Genomic DNA, 22,973 nt, shown 5'->3' with positions numbered 1-22,973 from the left:
TATTCCGTGCTTGTAAAAAAAAACAAGAGGAAAAACAGCTATGTTACATTGGAGGCATTGTGGATATACCCCCCGATTACCTGTGTGGATGTAGACGCTTGTTCGGCTCACTGCCAGGACTTTTGCCTGCTTTTGTCCGGAGTTACTTGATGGAAACGGACCGGGGCTTGCTTCTGGAACAAGAAAGTAAATCTGTTGGTTGTTCGCTTTAGAGGCTATGCATGTTTTCAGCCTCCGCTTTTTATGGCTTGCAATGCATAGCTCTTGAAGGAAAAGAGGTGTATTTAGATGGCTGGAGTAGAAAGTATATGTGTTGTGTTCCTTATTAAGATGACACTTTTACACTCGCAAACAGCCGCAGTTTCTCACATCATGTTCACTTAGTTTCACTTTTGTCAATATGTATTTCTCCATTCCACACAAAATGTACAACTGTAGACTGACAGATATATTTGGGGAGGAAGTTCAGGTATTGGTTTTGAACTTCACTTTAGTGATCAACATGTGTCTTGTTTAACATCTGCCCCCACATAAGAAAATGTAACCTCTGCGTCTCTCTTGCCCTACTTGTCATTTCCTCTCTTTTGTACCCTGACATGACTGTTTGCTCCGCTCTTTAAATGGCTACGCAGCCTTGTAAATAAATAGACTTCACAACTCTGCCACCACAGTCGACTGAAAGGAAAACTGTTTTTCACAGTGGCGCTGGATCTGAAATAACTGTTTTTTTCTCCCCCCTTCCCCTTCTCTTTTTCCTATAAAATCTGCAGAAGCGCTTCATTAAAGGCTTGAGACAGTTCGGAAAAAACTTCTTCAGGATCCGGAAGGAGCTCCTGCCCAACAAAGAGACGGTATTTATTTTCCCCTCTTATGAAAAATACCTGTTTCATTTTGTTAACCAAAATAATAAGTAAAACCTCAGCCTGAGTGTTTTAAAACCTCATCAGTGTTTAAGTACTTCTTAAATCCATTATTATCTTGTATTGAAGTTACTAAAAATACATATTTACTACATATGTTTAATTAACAGAAAGACACAAAAAATACCCAAATGCATGCGCAAATAGTAAGCAAGTCAGTTGTGACATGTTTATGGAAGTTGTCAGCCAAAGAGCAGCGATGCGGCCATAACATGTTATGTTATATGGAAATTAACTGTTTAAAAAACTTGCATGTACTTTTTGTGTAATATAATTCATTTTGGGTTATAATAACTTTTTCCGCAAGTGATAATAAATACATGTCATAGTTGCCAGACTGCACACAGTGTGTTGATATTCACTGTGTGAGAGCACTGTTCCAGTACAACTGGGTCAAATCCAGACCTAGCAATGATTAACACTCAGTCCTGACCACGCTGAGAAACAAAACATACCAATGCCCAGACTTTATGTTCCTCTTTAAGATGACTTGTTCTTGATTTATATCTCCACTAAGTGGAGTGTGTGTGCATGTTACTCCTGACTGTTGCACATGTTGACTTATTAGTATTATGTAGGCATTTTGACTCTTTAAAAATGATGCTGACAATGTGGCAATACAGCGCTGGCAGTCTTCAAAGCATGTCTTTAAAACACAATTTGAACCTCACGAATATAGTGCAATTGTACTTGGGAGAAAACTTGCCGGTGTAATAATGAACTGTTGTAAAAGTCCTAACAGTTGGTATCAACAAATCAAATTGTATTTATCGTAAAAATTAATGATCGATTTTGAATTGATGGAAAAATGTCCAAATATTGATTATTAATGCATTTTAAATAAAGTAATACAGGAGATTCTAAAATGCAGATTTAATGCAACCGCAGACACATAAAGGTTGGAGGAAAGGACAAGCTATGCTAGCCGTGGCGCTAAGCTAGCTTGAATGAGAAGTAATGAAGCAAGAAAAGAAATGTTTTGTACATTCAAACAGAAGTCTGACTGTAAACTGAAAACAATGATTTGCAAATCATTTTCATTCCATATTCAGTTGAATATGCTACAAAGACAACATATTTCATGTTAAAACTGACACACATTTTTTTTTTGCAAATAATCATTAACTTTAGAATTTGATGCCAGCAACACGTGACAAAGAAGTTGGGAAAGGTGGCAATAAATACTGATAAAGTTGAGGAATGCTCATCAAACACTTATTCGGAACATCCCACAGGTGTGCAGGCTAATTAGGAACAGTTGGGTGCCATGATTGGGTATAAAAACAGCTTCCCAAAAAATGCTCAGTCTTTCACAAGAAAAGATGGGGCGAGGTACACTCCTTGGTCCACAACTGCGTGAGCAAATAGTCAAACAATTTAAGAACAACGTTTCTCAAAGTGCAATTGCCAGAAATTTTGGGTTTTCCACATCTACGCTCCATAATATCATCTGAAATTACACTTATTATCTGTGTTCCTACAAACCAATTAAACTTTAAGTCACAACCTATATATGATTGCACAAAAACAAAATGAAGCATAATTAAACACACTTCTATGTATCAACAACCAGATTTATCATTTCCATTGTTGACTTTCTTTAAATTTTCACAGAAGAAAATCTTTTTCACAGATCTATATCAATTGTGCAGTGTCTCATCCTGCATTTTAGTTGAGGTTAGCAATTGTTTATTTTACCCCTGTTTATTTTACATTAGGTTGAGGGGGAGGAGTCGCAGCCCCGCTTTACCGTGTACCTCTTGCTTGGTATACTTGCTCCCCCCCAAAATAAACTATTTGCTTGCCTAACAGAATTGCTATTGGGACATACAATGGAGACTTTTAGAACCACAGTTTCTTTGATTTAAAAATGCAGCACAATTTTACACTTAGCAAACTCCTCTCGCGGGCCAGATTGAACCTGTTTGCGTGCCTGAGCCGGCCCGCAGGCCGCATTTTTTACATGACTGGCGTAGCGAGTAACCAGGTAAGAAGTAAGAAGCGGAAAAAATACTAAGTTGATGAATTAGTCAGAAGAGAGAATAATTACCACACAGTGTGACAACGCTGTCAGGCATAGATATGAATGAGTCGGTCGTTGATACTTCGAGCTGCAAGTTTACGGCGTTTGGGAACAAAGTGTCTGGGCTTTCTGTGGTTATTGGAAAGCACAGATATTATAACAAAGATGCCTGTTCACCAAATAGAGATGTTTCTTTACAGTTCTCGCGTATGTAGTCTTCCACATATACATACATCTATGCTCTGCGCACTTACAAAAACCGTAATACTAGACACAAAAACGTCATACGTTCAAATGTCCTACACCTGTCTAAACATTAGGCAGCTTGCGTGCTAATTACTTGCTATCTTAAATGCTAACATGAATACATGACACTTTGACGTAGTCAGGGTTCGTACGGGTGCTTAAAAATCTTGAAAATGTTTGGATTTTAATGTTGTGTTTTCAAGGTTTGAAAAATACTTAAATTTTGGGTCAAGTGCTTAGAAATGCTTGGAAATGTTCATCATATTTTTCGGCAGTCTAACTCAATAGGCAAATTATAAAGTGGAAAAAAATAAAATAAGTAGACTTAAAAATGAGAGCTTTACGCTTATACGCCCCCAAGAGGACAGTGGTGCATCGGTTCATCATGCTGGGAGGCTGTCGTTTTAAAGAACATAGGATGGAAATTATTAGTCCATTGTTGGACTTGTTTGTACGTTTCAAGATCATGTAATGTATAATTTGTAACCTTTTTCAAAACTTAGAGCTGAGTTAATATGAATAATTTTGTAGTTTTTACACAACATGGTGTATTATTTTCGTTGTCTACTTAATTTGTCCGGCTACCTCAGTGAACGCAAAAAAAGTAAGCTTTTGTCTTTTTGTTAATTTGTTATTATAGTCACAGTTATAAGGCTAGATATGCTTAATGAAAGGTGACTGAGGTGTTGTGAAAAACAAAATAGTTTCCTTTAATTTATTATCATTATATTAATATGGAACAGTTTTGTTAATAAATGAGTTCAATTGAAAATTTGAAAGTGCGCGTATTTATATCACGTTATGCAGTTTACAAGCACAAATACGGTGTGAATCAATCACCGCACAAATACGGTGTGAATCAATCAAACCTAATTGAGTGCTGTAAGAAAGAAAAAGAACAAGAAATGTGAAAAACAACACAAGTGGAGACACGTTTGCAAACACAAATGACATTGAATAGTCTACAGAAACACTGCTTCATTTTCTATAATCCATTCATTTAATGGTAACTGCTGGTTCAATGTTATGCTTAGGTTTTAGCAGATTTTCCGTATTTTTCCATTTGGTAACCTCAAACAACAAGGTTAAGGATTGATACACAGGTTACTGTAAAAACTGGAAAATAGATCTTGAAAGTCCGTAAAACGTGCTTGAATTTGGCAATGGGGGGGGGTTGATAGTTGGTCAGACGTACAAATGTCTAAACTTTTATAAACACATTGCTGTCCAAGCAACTAAGTTATTAAATTGTGCACATTGAACCTAATTCATACAGACATGAAGCAGCAAACTTGCATGACGTCACATAAACAGGAAATGAAGTGTGCAACCACCGTTATCATTAATAAACACTATAAAACCTGAAATCTATTTATTGTACAATAAAACTTGGGTAAAAGTTTGTATTGTGTGTAAAAGTACTTTTTGAGCACATTCAACAATATTGTGATAATGGTAACCGGGATCATTTTGATCACAATAACCCTGATCTCAAACTTTCATATTGTTCCTTCACTAATGTGTCATGTCTGTGTTTGAATATTTGGAAATATGTGAGTGGTCTGTTTGATTGGTTATAAAATGAGGCACTAATGGTTATAAAAAGGAGGTATTAAGGCAAGTCAACCCGGAGAGGAGTCTACTTTGGCCGCTGAGGTAAATAGACCTCCTCGTGGATGGAGGCCTGCCACTGCCACAGAGCCGAGAGAGATTAATTTTCTCCCTGCAAATGGAAAATAAACTGCCCTTTAAACATATTAAATGTGGGGGGAAATGACAGCGCAATTGTGGAGGGGAAAGCTAAGAAGGCTGGGCGTTAGCTGTGTAGACACTAACAGCCTAGCATGTCGCACTGAGGGGGGGAAAAACTCTTGCTTATGATTCAACTTGCTTTTTTTTCGCTGTAAGACTGATCTGAGCTAGTGCCAGTTAATACCCGCAGGAAAGCTCTTTTTATTTCCTACCTTCTTTTTTCCAAATCCTACCTCGAGAACACAAACACAACAATCATTCCGGCTGTTCCCGCACACTTCTGTTCCGCCATGTACATTTCAAGACAAAGCATCAACGCAAACACATAAATGCAGTGTCTCCTTCACCATTATCCCAGTCATATTCATTATTATATAACCACCCGGTGTTCCACGGGTCCATTTCCACACCGGCTCTGAAGCGTCAGCGTGGCTCAAACAGCCAGCGCCGAGTGTAAAGGACCCAGCTCTGTGTAAACACTCCAAGCCTGACTAACACTCAGGAATGCTTTATATAAAGTCGCATAAAGGCCTGCAAGGGAAATGGGTGTGTCATCTGACTGGCCTTGCTGCCACGATTTACTTTGTTTGGACGTCATGGAACACTCGCTTCATTTCAGTGTGCAAACAACTAAACATGCTGAAACCGCAGATTCAGAGATAGCTGTTAGTTTAAAAAAAGTTGCATTTAAGGTGCATTCGGATCAACTAAAGCTCAGTCTTCATTCATCTCAAAAATTAAAATAGTTTTTAGGGACTATAAAAAATTACTGTTAAATTATAAGTGTGTATATTTAAAATTGCACGTATTTAATAGTTTTAAAGACCAATGGCATTTTTCAAAGAAGCCTCTATTTATTACCACTGATATAATATATTTAATTATGAACTAAAATCTTTCATCAAAGTCTCCACTTGAATTTTTTTCACTACATTTTCAGGCACAAAATTAGCATCATTCTTGACAGTGATAGGAAAAAATATAATCTCTGTATTTTTTTGCAACACAACTTAATTTAAAAATAAATCCTTAATTTTAATAATTGACGTAGTGTGTCAATGTTGTCTGTCTATCTGTGTTGGCCCTGCGTTGTGGTGGAGACTTGTCCAGGGAGTACACCGCCTTCCACCCGAATGCAGCTGAGATAGGCTCCAGCCACTCCCCCGCGATCCCGAAAGGTACAAGCGGTAGGAAAATGAATGGATGGTCTTAAAGGGGACCTATTGTGATTACAGTCTACATTTAGATCACTTCCTATTGGTCTTTTGGATATGCTTTTGTGTAAAATTGGTGTCATTTGCTTCAAAGTCATATTTGTTTGCCATTTCTGGGCTGGTCTGCAAGTTGTTTAAATCTGGATTGCAAATGAAACCACACCCTACCTTTTCTAAAAGTATCCTAATTTATCTTTTGAAAAGGTGCACTGTTAAAATATATACCTTGAAGTTGTTACCGCTATTTTTTTTCTTGACACAATCGAAATTAAACTTTGTAAACATTATATAGATTTACCTGGTCACAACAATAGGTACACCTGCAAGCGATTCAGTCATATAAAAACAGCTGCTTTCAGTTGCATTTATGTCACTCCAAGTCACACATTTGTGTTGCATGCCAAGATTAAATAACTAACAATTTGTTCTACCTTTTTTTGCATTTCCTCAGTCTGGAGCATTAGTTAAAGGGAGACCTATCATGCAATACCAACTTTTCTTACCTATTGGTACCTGTTTTTGTGTATTTAGGATCTGCGCAAGTCCCGAAAAGTTTAAATCAAACCATGGAAGCATGATATAGATATTTATAAAACAATTGTGTAGGGCTGCGAATCTTTGGGTGTCCCACGATTCGATTCAATATCGATTCTTGGGGTCACGATTCGATTCAAAATCGATTTTTTTTTTCAATTCAACACAATTCTCGATTCAAAAACGATTTTTTCCCGATTTAAAATGATTCTCTATTCATTCAATACATAGGATTTCAGCAGGATCTAACCTAGTGTGCTGACATGCAAGCAGAGTAGTAGATTTTTGTAAAAAGCTTTTATAATTGTAAAGGACAATGTTTTATCAACTGATTGCAATCATGTAAATTTGTTTTAACTATTAAACGAACCAAAAATATGACTTACTTTATCTTTGTGAAAATATTGGACACAGTGTGTTGTCAAGCTTATGAGTAGGGCTGCAACTAACAATTAATTTGATAATCGATTAATCTGTCGATTATTACTTCGATTAATCGACTAATAATCGGATCAAAGAGACAAACTACATTTCTATCCTTTCCAATACTTTATTTAAAAAAAAAAAAAAACAGCATACTGGCACCATGTCCTTTCGACTTGCCAAATAAAACAAGGCAAGTGGTATTTTTTTTATTTTTTTTTTTAAATAAAGTGCACCATTGTCCTGCACAAGAGCAATAATTTTGCTTAGGGGAATTTCAAACCTGGCTACTACCTATTCCAACCACCCTGCAATGTTGGATGCTGAATGTCGTTCCTCTAGTGGCATGGTCGTAAGGCAGATTGACTTCATGTTCCATTTGTCTCCAATGTAGTGGCATGTATTGTCAAGGTAGGCTACACTTGTCCACACATCAGTAGTGAGAGCAATTTGCTCTGTGTGGCTTTTATGTCATTCTGCACTGCTTGGAATGTTTGCTTGTATTTCCTCTCCATCAGTTTGGTAAAATGGGTCCTTGAAGGAAGAGTGTAACCAGGGTTGAGGACGTGAATCCTTTGTCTAAAACCTTCATCCTCCACCATTGATAGTCGCCTCATGTCAGTTAGCAACATATTCAGGTAGCATCAGTCAATGCAGCCGCTTGCTGTGGTGTGCACACCTTCCTTTGTACCAAGTTGCTATGGCTGCCTTGTTTCTTTCTGAAATGAGAGAAACCATATTATGAACGTACATGGTAGCATCATTTACATGTAATTTAATACACACCCATCCATCCATCATCCATCATCTTCCGCTTATCCGAGGTCGGGTCGCGGGGGCAACAGCCTAAGCAGGGAAACCCAGACTTCCCTCTCCCCAGCCACTTCGTCTAGCTCTTCCCGGGGGATCCCGAGGCGTTCCCAGGCCAGCCGGGAGACATAGTCTTCCCAACGTGTCCTGGGTCTTCCCCGTGGCCTCCTACCGGTTGGACGTGCCCTAAACACCTCCCTAGGGAGGCGTTCGGGTGGCATCCTGACCAGATGCCCGAACCACCTCATCTGGCTCCTCTCGATGTGAAGGAGCAGCGGCTTTACTTTGAGTTCCTCCCGGATGGCAGAGCTTCTCACCCTATCTCTAAGGGAGAGCCCCGCCACACGGCGGAGGAAACTCATTTCGGCCGCTTGTACCCGTGATCTTATCCTTTCGGTCATGACCCAAAGCTCATGACCATAGGTGAGGATGGGAACGTAGATCGACCGGTAAATTGAGAGCTTTGCCTTCCGGCTCAGCTCCTTCTTCACCACAACGGACCGGTACAACGTCCGCATTACTGAAGACGCCGCACCGATCCGCCTGTCGATCTCACGATCCACTCTTCCCTCACTCGTGAACAAGACTCCTAGTTACTTGAACTCCTCCACTTGGGGCAGGGTCTCCTCCCCAACCCGGAGATGGCACTCCACCCTTTTCCGGTCGAGAACCATGGACTCGGACTTGGAGGTGCTGATTCTCATTCCGGTCGCTTCACACTCGGCTGCGAACCGATCCAGCGAGAGCTGAAGATCCCGGTCAGATGAAGCCATCAGGACCACATCATCTGCAAAAAGCAGAGACCTAATCCTGCGGTTACCAAACCGGAACCCCTCAACGCCTTGACTGCGCCTTGAAATTCTGTCCATAAAAGTTATGAACAGAATGGGTGACAAAGGACAGCCTTGGCGGAGTCCAACCCTCACTGGAAATGTGTTCGACTTACTGCCGGCAATGCGGACCAAGCTCTGGCACTGATCGTACAGGGAACGGACCGCCACAATCAGACAGTCCGATACCCCATACTCTCTGAGCACTCCCCACAGGACTTCCCGAGGGACACGGTCGAATGCCTTCTCCAAGTCCACAAAGCACATGTAGACTGGTTGGGCAAACTCCCATGCACCCTCAAGAACCCTGCCGAGAGTATAGAGCTGGTCCACAGTTCCACGACCAGGACGAAAACCACACTGTTCCTCCTGAATCCGAGGTTCGACTATCCGACGTAGCCTCCTCTCCAGTACACCTGAATAAACCTTACCGGGAAGGCTGAGGAGTGTGATCCCACGATAGTTGGAACACACCCTCCGGTCCCCCTTCTTAAAGAGAGGAACCACCACCCCGGTCTGCCAATCCAGAGGTACCGCCCCCGATGTCCACGGGATGCTGCAAAGTCTTGTCAACCAAGACAGCCCCACAGCATCCAGAGCCTTAAGGAACTCCGGGCGGATCTCGTCCACCCCTGGGGCCTTGCCACCGAGGAGCTTTTTAACTACCTCAGCGACCTCAGCCCCAGAAATAGGAGAGTCCACCACAGATTCCCCAGGCACTGCTTCCTCATAGGAAGACGTGTTGGTGGGATTGAGGAGGTCTTCGAAGTATTCCTTCCACCTATCCACAACATCCGCAGTCGAGGTCAGCAGAACACCATCCGCACCATACATGGTGTTGATAGTGCACTGTTTCCCCTTCCTGAGGCGGCGGACGGTGGTCCAGAATCGCTTCGAAGCCGTCCGGAAGTCGTTTTCCATGGCTTCCCCGAACTCTTCCCATGTCCGAGTTTTTGCCTCCGCGACCGCAGAAGCTGCACACCGCTTGGCCTGTCGGTACCTGTCCACTGCCTCCGGAGTCCTATGAGCCAAAAGGACCCGATAGGACTCCTTCTTCAGCTTGACGGCATCCCTCACCGCTGGTGTCCACCAAGGGGTTTTAGGATTGCCGCCCCGACAGGCACCAACTACCTTGCGGCCACAGCTCCGATCTGCCGCCTCGACAATAGAGGTGCGGAACATGGTCCACTCGGACTCAATGTCCAGCACCTCCCTCGTGACATGTTCAAAGTTCTTCCGGAGGTGGGAATTGAAACTTTGTCTGACAGGAGACTCTGCCAGACGTTCCCAGCAGACCCTCACAATGCGTTTGGGCCTCCCAGGTCTGTCCGGCATCCTCCCCCACCATCGCAGCCAACTCACCACCAGGTGGTGATCGGTGGAAAGCTCCGCCCCTCTCTTCACCCGAGTGTCCAAAACATGAGGCCGCAAATCCGATGACACAACTACAAAGTCGATCATGGAACTGCGGCCTAGGGTGTCCTGGTGCCAAGTGCACATATGGACACCCTTATGTTTGAACATGGTGTTTGTTATGGACAAACTGTGACGAGCACAAAAGTCCAATAACAAAACACCACTCGGGTTCAGATCCGGGCGGCCATTCTTCCCAATCACGCCTCTCCAGGTTTCACTGTCGTTGCCAACGTGAGCGTTGAAGTCTCCCAGTAGCACAAGGGAATCACCCGGGGGAGCACTTTCCAGTACTCCCTCGAGCGTTCCCAAAAAGGGTGGGTACTCTGAACTGCTGTTTGGTGCATAAGCACAAACAACAGTCAGGACCCGTCCCCCTACCCGAAGGCGGAGGGAGGCTACCCTTTCGTCCACCGGGTTGAACTCCAACGTACAGGCTTTGAGCCGGGGGGAAACAAGAATTGCCACCCCAGCCCGTCGCCTCTCACTGCCGGCAACGCCAGAGTGGAAGAGGGTCCAATCCCTCTCGAGAGAAGTGGTTCCAGAGCCCTTGCTGTGCGTCGAAGTGAGTCCGACTATATCCAGCCGGAATTTCTCGACTTCGCGCACTAGCTCAGGCTCTTTCCCCCCCAGTGACGTGACGTTCCACGTCCCAAGAGCTAGCTTCTGTAGCCGAGGATCGGACCGCCAAGTGCCCTGCCTTCGGCTGTCACCCAGCTCACAATGCACCCGACCTCTATGGCCCCTGCTATGGGTGGTGAGCCCATTGGAGGGGTGACCCACGTTGCCTCTTCGGGCTGTGCCCGGCCGGGCCCCATGGGAACAGGCCCGGCCACCAGGCGCTCGCCATCGTGACCCGCGTCCGGGCGAGGGAAATCTGGGTCCATGATGTTTCTTCTTCATAAAGGTCTTCGAGCTGCTCTTTGTCTGATCCCTCACCTAGAACCTGTTTGCCTTGGGAGACCCTACAAGGGGGCTTTATGCCCCTGGACAACATAGCTCCTAGGATCATTGGGACACGCAAACTCCTCTACCACGATAAGGTTGCAGCTCAGAGAGGAGTTAATACACACCCAGTTGATTGTATTAATCATTTCTAGCGTAAAAGGCAATTACGCCACCACATTAAAAAAAAAAACAGCTAAATTAAATAAATGGACTTTGGAGTGGCAGAATACAACAATAACAACACAGAAATGTTACTCGTCAGATCAGAACTGGGTCAAATATTGTACACGTTTCTGTTGTGAATAATGAAGGATTCATTTTAGGCTGCCTCTGAATAATAGCATGAAATATTCCAGCACCTTCATAACGTAAATAGATGTATATGGCTTTTTGGGGCCCGGCTACATCAATCCAGTATGAAATGAACCTGAGATATTTCTGTCCGTTATGTTTATTTCCAAATTGTTAACCGTGCGTTTTCGCTCTCAAAACGGAGTCAAATGTGCCGGAGACACTTTATCAGCCCCGCGTTGCAAGAAATTGATAAGGTTAACGTTACTCACAAAAAAGAGCTGCCGTTGCGACTCATAACAACACAGAAAATGAAGTCGTCGACTCTCCAACACGTTCCTAACACTCTGAAAGTTAATACACAACAGTTGCTGCAGCGCTGCCTTAAAAAAAATCTCGGACACAATGGATCAATTTATCCGGACTCTGGACTTAAAGTTACGTACCTTGAGTTCTTCCCTTCATCCATGGCTCCTCTTCAGGTGCTCCCGAAGCAATGTTGTCTTTCCGTGCCACATGACGTCCATGCTGCACATTTTGCAGGAAATGTCTTCTTTGCAGTGTTTAAAGTAAAGTGTTCCAACACTTTGGACGACTTAAGTCGTACACTTTTCTCCATTAAGCATTAACCTCAAGATGTTTCTCCGCTGCACTATCGCTCCTGTTTTCTTCCGCCATTTTTCGAATGCTTCTAGGCAAAGGACACGGTGTGGTCAAGTGGGCTGCACATGACACATCATTGACTGGCTCACTGCCACCACATGAGACGTAGCCTCAGCCGCTCTGGCGCTGTTTTTTACCGTTTTTGTACTTATTTTGATTATTGTTTCTGAGCTGTTTGTAAATGTTGCAGTTTATAAATAAAGGTTTAGAGGGGGAAAAAAAGAGCCACAGCGCATGCGCGTTGCATACAGTACATCCAACAAATCGATGACTAAATTAATCGCCAACTATTTTTATAATTGATTTTAATCGATTTAATCGATTAGTCGTTGCAGCGCTACTTATGAGATGCGATGCAAGTGTAAGCCACTGTGACACTATTGTTCTTTTTTTTTTTTTTTTCATAAATGTCTAATGATAATGTCAATGAGGGATTTTTAATCACTGCTATGCTGAAATGATAACTAATTTTGATACTGTTGTTGATAATACTCATTTTTGTTTAACTACTTTTGGTTTGTTCTGTGTCGTGTTTGTGTCTTCTCTCAATTGCTCTGTTTATTGCTGTTCTGAGTGTTGCTGGGTCAGGTTTGGTTTTGGAAATTGATTGCATTGTTATGGTATTGCTGTGTATTGTTTTGTTGGATTGAGATATATATATATATATATATATATATATATATATATATATATATATATATATATATATATATATATATATATATATATATATATATATATATATATATATAAAATAAAACATTTTAAAAAAATCGATTTATAAAAAAATGAGAATCGATTCTGAATCGCACAAGTGAGAATCGCGATTCAAATTCGAATCGATTTTTTCCCACACCCCTACAATCTTGCCTTGCTTCATACTTCCTCCAAAAGAGCTGTTTGGAATTTTCCCCAATTGTTACATTAGCGACTATCTCCATATTTGATAAAAATGTACCCCTAGTCCTTTGCTTGAGTCCACCATTGTAGTCCAACGCTATAGTCAATAAGCTCCTTATTTTTCGCTATTCTTTTGTTATGGGGCAGACTGGCTCGTCCATGCACATGCATTCTCCACTGTTGCCATTTTTCATACAAATTAGCACATAGTTCGAACTTACATTTGTCAGTAGACTCGCTATGGAAGCGCTGAAAACTACAACATGGACAACGGGGCAAAAACGAGAAGCCACGTAAATAAGACACATCCGTATTCTATGTAAAATTTTGACCAAAGAACCACTATTAGTTACATGTTATGTTGACCACAAGGAACCGTTTTAAATGTAGAGAAAAAGCATATTTTGACCTCTTTAATGACTAAAAAAGTACATTGGCCTTGTGGTGACATTACATTGTAGCCAGACGGCGAAACCCCGAGAACACAGGCATCCAAAACTGCATACAAGTGTAGCGGTTGTGTGCTCGCCTGTAAAGCTGCGTTGTGTTTTTCTCTACTGTTCCACCCGGGCCTCAAACCTAGGTCGCCGGCATGAGAGGCAAGCATGCTGACTACTGGGCTAAAACCTCAGATTTTCAACCCGATAGCTACCACTGCTCTTGAAGCTGTCAGAGAGTGAGGTTTACCAAATCAGGCCTTTGTTACACTAGCTCACGCCAAAATGCATGAACTCTATTATTTGATGATTTGGCATTGTTTAACACGAGTATTCAACATTGCAACAACGTTTATAAGTCAGGAAATTCATCACTGGTCCCCTTTAACATTTGAGTATTGATGTACCCTGCCTTCCGCCCGATTGTAGCTGAGATAGGCGCCAGCGCCCCCCGCGACCCCGAAAGGGAATAAGCGGTAGAAAATGGATGGATGGATGGATGGATGGATGTCAGTGTATAAAGTCCCATTATTGGTGCTAAGATGTGCTAAGAAATGCAGCATCCTCATTCTTTCGAAGAAAAGGGAGCACTGGAACCCTCCAGGTCTTGTCATTAACCGGATGTCCAACAGGCAAAAACTGTTCTCAACTCAGCCCTCAAAGCAGATGTTTGCCCTCGTACGATCTGCACAAACGTCAAAGGGAATTAATTGCCATGTCCTTAGATCAGCAGCCAGAACCTTGGGCATGAGCGTGATTTATAAATACTTTACTCGAAACACTAATTAAAGCAGCTCCAAACGACAGACGCCTGGGCCAGTTAACGGCAGCTGTCAGAAGTGCGACAGAACCGCTTCCGTGTTGTGCAAATGATCTAAGTTGTCTGGGCAGTCAAATCGCTGTGGGCTGGCGGAAGCTCAACCCATTTGTATTGATGTTCTATTAACTGACAAGACGCGAGGCAAAAAAGCCCCTTTTTCTTTCTGAAAGATGGAGCTGAGAGAGCTATAGTTCCTGGTATAATTGAGCTCTTTGCTCGGCTTCGTGTTGTGGTTTTTGGGAACAGGCTTATCAGCAGAACACACAGGCTTGAGCCTCCAGCAAAAAAAGCTCTGTTGTTATCCAATCTGCTTTCATTGGGAAAATCGCTTACAGCAGGAAAAACACGAGTGCTGATTCTTCAGCGTGTGCATCCCTGACCTATGAAAGCGGAGTTTATTCAGTCATTCTCCTACAGAAAGACGCTGCACAGCAGGGAAGGGTTGTCTATTTAAACGCCATTCACATACACACGGCACCGCCAATCAAGGTCTTTTTACTATTCAGCTGCTGCCGTCTGCACAGGGCCTACAAGCCATCGCCACTGTGCATCTATTTTAGACTTAACTGAAAACATGCCTTCTGTAGTTTTCCCTTGATTTCAATTCATAAAAGCTTTTAGTTAAACAATGTATTAAATACGGGCTTCACAGTGGAAGAGGGGTTAGTGTGTCTGCCTCACAATACAAAGGTCCTGAGTAGTCCTGGATTCAATCCCGGGCTCGGGATCTTTCTGTGTGGAGTTTGCATGTCCTCCCGTGAATGCGTGGGTTCCCTCCGGGTATTCCGGCTTCCTCCCACTTCCAAAGACATGCACCTGGGGATAGATTGATTGGCAACACTAAATTGGCCCTAGTGTGTGAATGTGAGTGTGAATGTTGTCGGTCTGTCTGTGTTGGCCCTGCAATGAGGTGGCGACTTGTCCAGGGTGTACCCAGCCATCCGCCCGATTGTAGCTGAGATAGGCATCAGCGCCCCCGCCGACCACATAGGGAATAAGCGGTAGAAAATGGATGGATGGATTAATGTATTAAATATTTCTGCAGTAGTGTAGCGTGTTTAGCTGTCCCTCGTTCCCCAGTGATAATGATAGTTTTAGAAAACGTACTTTATTTTCCACCTTGGAGGCGAGGATTAGTTAGCTGCTATCTAGCTAGTGAGGGCGCTACATTGTTTTAAGCACACAAATTTGCACCGGGGAGTGACACACACCGCACTGTAAAATTTGCGGGACACCAATAGAATGTGTCATCAACTTGCATTATCAAACACATATCGTATATCGCAGGAGTGTCAAACTCATTTTAGATCAGGGGTCACATGGAGAAAAATGTACTCCTAAATCAAGTGGGCCAGACTGGTAAAATCATGCCACGATAACTTAAAAATAAAGACAACTTCAGCTTGTTTTCTTTGTTTGAAAATAGAACAAGCGCATTAAGAAAATGTACAAATCATAACGTAGTTTGTTTTTGGTTTTTTACACTTGCATGTTGCAGTTTATAGTATTCTACCTTTATTTGTCGTTATTTATACTTTCTGAATAAATTAGGTGATAATGTTCATCACTCAACTCATTGGTGTTAACTTTCAATCTATCAAGATAAAAAAATAATTTTAAAATCAAATTACAGGATGTTATTTATGTAGTTTGATCATTTTCCGCGACTGATGTACTAACGTGTTTTTTTTTTTGTTTTTTTACATATGTAGCATAATCTACATAGATACAAAGAATTGCTATTGCGACATCTAGTGGACACATTTAGAACAGCAGATTATTTCATAAAAAAATTTTGACTCAATTTTATACTTAGCAAACTCATCCCGCGGGCCGGATTAAAACTGTTCTCGGGCCTTACGTTTGACACCCCTGGTATATCATTTTTTATCATGCAGCTCTAAACTCTATAGTGATTAACTACATGTACAGTGGGGCAAAAAAGTATTTAGTCAGCCACCGATTGTGCAAGTTCTCCCACTTAAAATGACGACAGAGGTCTGTAATTTTCATCATAGGTACACTTCAACTGTGAGAGACAGAATGTGAAAAAAAAATCCAGGAATTCACATTGTCGGAATTTTAAAGAATTTATTTGTAAATTATTATGGAAAATAATTATTTGGTCAATAACGAAAATTCAACTCAATACTTTGTAATATAACCTTTGTTGGCAATAACAGAGGTCCAACGATTACTATAGGTCTTTACCAGGTTTGCACAAACTGTAGCTGGAATTTTGGCCCATTCCTCTATGCAGATTTTCTCGAGAGCAGTGATGTTTTGGGGCTGTCGCCGAGCAACACGGACTTTCAACTCCCTCCACACATTTTTTATGGGGTTGAGGTCTGCAGACTGGCTAGGCCACTCCAGGACGTTCAAAAAAAAAAAGCCACGGCCCCCTGACACCCCTTCTTAACTGTCTATGCGACGTCAAGGCTTGGTTAGCCCAGAATTTTTTAATAATGAATGAGGGAAAAACGGAAATTTTAGTTTTTGGTCCGGCCCTCACTGACTTGGGACCATTGCAAAATTATGTGCGTCCCAAAGTCACCAGCCTTGGCGTCACTATAGACAGCGATTTTAAACTAGACAAACAAGTCAATGGCGTTTTAAAATCGTGTTTTTATCACCTTTGTCTTTTAGTAAAGGTTAAACCGTTTTTATCTTTTAACCTTTTTGAACAAGTCGTGCATGCTTTTATTTCAAGTCGCGTGGACTACTGCAATGCACTTTATGCTGGCATTAGCCAAAAAGCTCTCTCCCGGTTGCAGTTAGTCCAGAACGCGGCAGCACAACTTTGAACAGGGGCCAGGAAACGCCAGCATATAACCCAAATTCTTCAGAGTTTGCACTGGCTCCCTGTTCATTTTAGAATTGATTTTAAAACATTGCTGTTTGTTTTTAAATCTTTACATGGACTGGAACCTCAATATATCTCGGACCTCATCCAAATTTACATTCCTGCGCGCGCTCTGAGGCCCGAGAGCCAGCTCCAGCTCGTGGTGCCCAAGACCAGACTTAAGACCAGGGGAGACAGGGCCTTCTCTGTGGTCGGCCCTAAGCTCTGGAACACTCTGCCGCTCCATGTTCAAACTGCTTCTACAGTGGAGTGTTTTAAGTCTCGTCTTAAGACCCACTTTTATTCTTTGGCTTTTAACACTACGTGAGTTGTGTGGTCCTCTGTCCTCTGTTGTCCTCTGTGTTTTTTATACACTTTGATTTTTATTTTACTGTTTTAATTGATTTTACCCTTTAAAATAGTTTTTAATCATATTTGTTTTTATATTGTTTTTATTGGTTTTATTTTTATTTATTTTTTGTTTTATTATTGGTGGAGCATAATATATATATATTTTTTTTTATATTGTTTTTAACATGGCTGTGCAGCACTTTGGAAACGTTATTGTTGTTTAAATGTGCTATATAAATAAAGTGGATTGGATTGGATAGAAATGCTTCTTACGAAGCCACTCCTTTTTTGCCCGGGCGGTGTGTTTGGGATCATTGTCATGCTGGAAGACCCAGCCACGTTTCATCTTCAAAGCTCTCACTGATATAAGGAGGTTTTGGCTCAAACTCTCACGATACATAGCCCCATTCATTCTTTCCTCAACACGGATCAGTCAACCTTTCCCCTTAGCAGAAAAACAGCCGCAAAGCATGATGTTTCCACCCCCATGCTTCACAGTAGGTATGGTGTTCTTGGGATTTAACTCAGTATTCTTCTTCTTCCAAACATGACGAGTTGAGTTTATACCAAAAAGTTCTATTTTGGTTTCATCTGACCACATGACATTCTCCCAGTCCTCTGCTGTATCATCCATGTGCTCTCTGGCAAACTTCAGACGGGCCTGGACATGCACTGGCTTAAGCAGGGGGACACGTCTGGCACTGCAGGATTTGATTCCCTGTCGGCGTAGTGTGTTACTGATGGTAACCTTTGTTACTTTGGTCCCAGTTTTCTGCAGGTCATTCACCAGGTTCTGGTTCTTGTGGTTCTGGGATTTTTGCTCCCCGTTCTCATGATCATTTTGACCCCACGGGATTAGATCTTTTGTGGAGCCCCAGATCGAGGGAGATTATCAGTGGTCTTGTATGTCTTCCATTTTCTGATATTTGCTCCCACAGTTGATTTTTTCACCCCAAGCTGCTTGCCTATTGTAGATTCACTCTTCCCAGTCTGGTGCAGGTCTACAATTCTTTTCCTGGGGTCCTTCGACAGCTCTTTGGTCTTGACCATAGTGGAGTTTGGAGTCTGACTGTTTAAGGCTGTGGACATGTGTCTTTTATACAGATAACGAGTTCAAACAGGTTCCATTAATACAGGTATTGAGTGGAGGACCGAAGAGCTTCTTAAAAGGGAACATTATTACAATTTCTGAAGGTTTAAAACCAAAAAAAATCAGTTCCCAGTTACTTTTTTTATTTTTCGAAGTTTTTCTCAAAATTTTACCCATCACGCAATATCCCGAAAAACGGCTTCAAAGTGCCTGATTTTCACCATCGGTATATCTACCCGTACATTATCCTGTGACGTCACAGCGTGAAACCACCAGAAACAAACATGAGCGGATAGCACAGAAAGGTATAGCGATAGTAGCTCGGATTCAGACTCGGATTTCAGCGGCGTAAGCGATTCAACAGATTACGCATGTATTGAAACGGATGGTTGGAGTGTGGAGGCAGGTAGCGAAAACGACATTGAAGAAGAAACTGAAGCTATTGAGCCATATCACGACAGACAGCGGCACAGGAGGAAGCGAGGACAAATTCGGCAATTGCCTTCTAACCAACGATTGGTATGTGTTTGTTTGGCATTAAATGTGGGTGGAGGGAAAGGCTGGATGCAAATATAGCTACAAATGAGGCATAATGATGCAATATGTACATACAGTTAGCCTAAATAGCATGTTAGCATCGATTAGCTTGCAGTCATGCCGTGACCAAATATGTCTGATTAGCACACTCCACATAAGTCAATGACATCAACAAAACTCACCTTTGTGCATTCATGAACAACGTTATAAGTTTGGTGGACAAAATGAGACAGAAAAAGAAGTGGCATGAATCACGTCTTAGCCAAGACATCCGGGGGGTTTACCTCGCTCGTCTGCGGGAAGAGACCGCTGTCGTCCCTGAATAGCTCACGCATTCCGGCAGATTCAGTGGTGGTCTATTTTCCGATATTGCAGATTTCTTTGACTTTATCGTTGGAAATGCATCTGCTTTGAGTGTCGCAGGATATTCACACATTCTTGCCATCTCTGTTGTAGCATAGCTGTCGTCTGTAAAGTTTGCAGAACAAACTAGGAACTTTTGCATCTTTTGGCCACTGGTGCAACTTGAATCCGTCTCTCTTCGTGCCACTCACACTGGTGAATGAATGATGAATGAATGATAGGTGGTGGTCGGAGGGGCCGTAGGCGCAAACTGGCAGCCACGCTGCCATCAGTCTACCCCAGGGCAGCTGTGGCTACTGATGTAGCTTACCACCACCAGGTGTGAATGACTGATGGGTTCCCACTTCTCTGTGAGCGATTTGAGTGTCTAGAAAAGTGCGATATAAATCTAAGTTGTTGTTTTTTTCTTGTTGTTACACCCTCCCGACAACAAACCGACGAGGCATGATGTCTCCAAGGTACGGGAAAACAGTCAAAAAATGGAAAATAACAGAGCTGATTTGACTTGGTACGTGTAATAAGATTGAGAAAATGGTGGATCGCTTCATGTTGTGACGTCATGGGTGAAAGGTCATCGCTCTGACAGGCTATCAATTGAAAGGCGTTTAAATCGCCAAATTCACCCTTTTAGAGTTAGAGAATGGGTTAAAAAAACATATGGTCTCTTTTCTGCAACATCAAGGTATATATTGACGCTTACATAGGTCTGGTGATAATGTTTCCCTTTAAAGAAGAAGTTACAGGTCTGTGAGAGCCAGAGAGCTTTCTTGTTTGAAATGACCAAATACTTATTTTCCACCATAGTTTACAAATAAAATCTTTAAAATTCCTACAATGTGAATTCCTGGATTTTTTTTCACATTCTGTCTTTCACAGTTGAAGTGTACCTATGCTGAAAATTACAGACTTCTGTCATCATTTTAAGTGGGAGAACTTGCACAATCGGTGGCTGAATAAATACTTTTTGCCCCACTGTATGTCTGGCAGTCAAGCATATTTAACTGCCACAAGCATCCATTTACCTCTCTTACGTGAGCCAGTAAACACGAAGAGTGCATGTTCGGGCTTCACTAATGGATGTTAGCACAACTCACAATCAGCCCCAAAACCCCAAATAGTTGTGAAAGCTTGTTGACCAAGCTCTCAGCTCCCAGGATTTATTGCACACATTTTTTTTTTCCCAGAGCTGTTTTTTGAAAGAACTAGTGGTCAGATTCTGTTTGATTGTCCATTGTTATCCGCTTCTAGGCTTTTTATCGCTCCTCTTCGGCTCCCCTCCACACTCGGCCCTCCCTCTCTTTCTGTTCTCCCCTGTCCTCTTTCTTCCCCTACTCTTGCCAGTAACGGACTAAACCGTTTGGCTTCATGTCAAAGCAGGGGCCTTTTGTGGCTCTGTCACAAATCTGCCAGGAAAAACAGAAACCATCTGTTCAGGCCCGAGCCAAAGAAGAGATGAGGGTGTAAATACATGAGTTTAGCCCTCACCCTAGGTACTGCCCGTGCGCTCGAGACCTCCGAGACTTCCCACTTGGCCTCAGCGTGCCCTCCCGACTAGCAATTATAGTGTAGATGAATGGAAGCTCATCAAGTGTAATTCTTAAAACAAGAACATCATCAGTGTGATTCAACAGTAAGTGATTCACTGCTTGATGCTAATGCTTCACTTGATACTATTTAAATGAGTCACTCCAATCACTACTTGCAAGTCCAATTCCATTTTGCAATCTGAGCACTCGCTCTGTTTCTTAGCTCCGTCTCTACGGAGAGGAGACATTGGCGTACTTGAATCTGGAACGCCACGACTGTGTCGCACGTCGACTTGTTTGCAGGCAACCATTTTAAGTGGCAATAAATGCAAAAGAAGCTCTGAGTTGTCGTGTTAGATAATCCACCGACCAAAAAGCTCTTGCAGATTGAAGCCCTCTAAAAGGCCTCATAATGCTGAGCTTATGTTGTCACTATTTCATGTAGGGTGGAGTGGCAGCACACTCTCTACCGCGCTGCTCTGATTTAGTGGACAGGCAGTGGGAATTATGACCCGGCAAGCCAGGGCCACTCTAGACTGCTATTCATTCCACTTTCCCATATACAGGCATAATGCTTGAGTTGTAGTTTTGTTGTTTTTCCTCCTGGAAGAAAATAGTACCAAGCATTGACAAAGACTATAAACTAGTTACAGTTACGTCGACTACGTGTCCATGCACTAAATTAGTCTGATTTTATTCTTACACCAACATGTGAAGTCCCAGGGTACATACACACGCTGTAATGCGACTATTGGTCATACGCCATGTGCCTCCCTGAAACTGGGAGGGCAAGTATTTCTTTTTAGCGCGGATAAATGTATTGCTTTTCCGGTTGACTTATGAGTTCATACTAAAACAAGTTATCTTTCCAGCTCGTCACAAGTCAACAGCCCAGTCGTTGTTGTACTTGATGTCAGCTGTACAAACCCCGTTTCCATATGAGTTGGGAAATTGTTTCAGATGTAAATATAAACGGAATACAATGATTTGCAAATCCTTTTCAACCCATATTCAGTTGAATGCACCACAAAGACCATATATTTGATGTTTAAACACAGAAACTTTATTTTTTTTTGCAAATAATAATTAACTTAGAATTTCATGGCTGCAACACATGCCAAAGTAGTTGGTAAAGGGCATGTTCACCACTGTTACATCACCTTTTCTTTAAACATCACTCAATAAACGTTTGGGAATTGAAGAAACTAATTGTTGAAGCTTTGAAAGTGGAATTCTTTCCCATTCTTGTTTTATGTAGAGCTTCAGTCGTTCAACAGTCCGGGGTCTCCGCTGTCGTATTTTACGCTTCATAATGCGTCACACATTTTCGATGGGAGACAGGTCTTGACTGCAGGCGGGCCAGAAAAGTACCCGCACTCTTTTTTTACGAAGCCACACTGTTGTAACACGTGGCTTGGCATTGTCTTGCTGAAATAAACAGGGGCATCCATGATAAGGCTGCTTGGATGGCAGCATATGTTGCTCCAAAACTTGTATGGACCGTTCAGCATTAATGGTGCCTTCACAGATGTGTAAGTTACCCATGCCTTGGGCACTAATGCACCCCCATACCATCACAGATGCTGGCTTTTGAACTTTGCGCCTATAACAATCCGGATGGTTATTTTCTTCTTTGTTCCGGAGGACACCATGTCCACAGTTTCCAAATCGAATTTGAAATGTGGACTTGTCAGACCACAGAACACTTTTCCACTTTGCATCAGTCCATCTTAGATGAGCTCTGGCCCAGTAAAGCCGCCGGCGTTTCTGGGTGTTGTTGATAAATCGGCTTTGCTTTGCAGAGTAGAGTTTTAACTTACACTTACTGATGTAGCGACCAACTGTAGTTACTGACAGTGGTTTTATGAAGTGTTCCTGAACCCCTGTGGTGATATCCTTTCCACACGGGGCGGTATAGCTCGATTGGTAGAGTGGCCGTGCCAGCAACTTGAGGGTTGCAGGTTCGATTCCCGCTTCCGCCATCCTAGTCCCTGCCGTTGTGTCCTTGGGCAAGACACTTTACCCAGCTGCTCCCAGTGC

At 42.4% G+C, this 22,973-nt stretch overlaps 1 protein-coding gene across 8 annotated transcripts in view; it reads left to right on the top strand.

Annotated features, from left to right (window-relative positions):
• rerea (arginine-glutamic acid dipeptide (RE) repeats a) overlaps positions 1 to 22,973 on the top strand; it is a 346,862-nt gene that overhangs the window by 305,111 nt on the left and 18,778 nt on the right. For all 8 annotated transcript variants that reach the window (XM_061903965.1, XM_061903966.1, XM_061903961.1 and 5 more), the window contains one exon: positions 771 to 851. In XM_061903965.1, coding sequence (XP_061759949.1) covers positions 771 to 851 — 81 coding nt within the window. The remainder of the gene's footprint in view (positions 1 to 770; positions 852 to 22,973) is intronic.

Source organism: Nerophis ophidion, linkage group LG06 (assembly GCF_033978795.1).
Source record: "Nerophis ophidion isolate RoL-2023_Sa linkage group LG06, RoL_Noph_v1.0, whole genome shotgun sequence".
NCBI lineage: Eukaryota > Metazoa > Chordata > Actinopteri > Syngnathiformes > Syngnathidae > Nerophis > Nerophis ophidion.
This window is presented reverse-complemented; position numbering and strand designations above follow the sequence as displayed.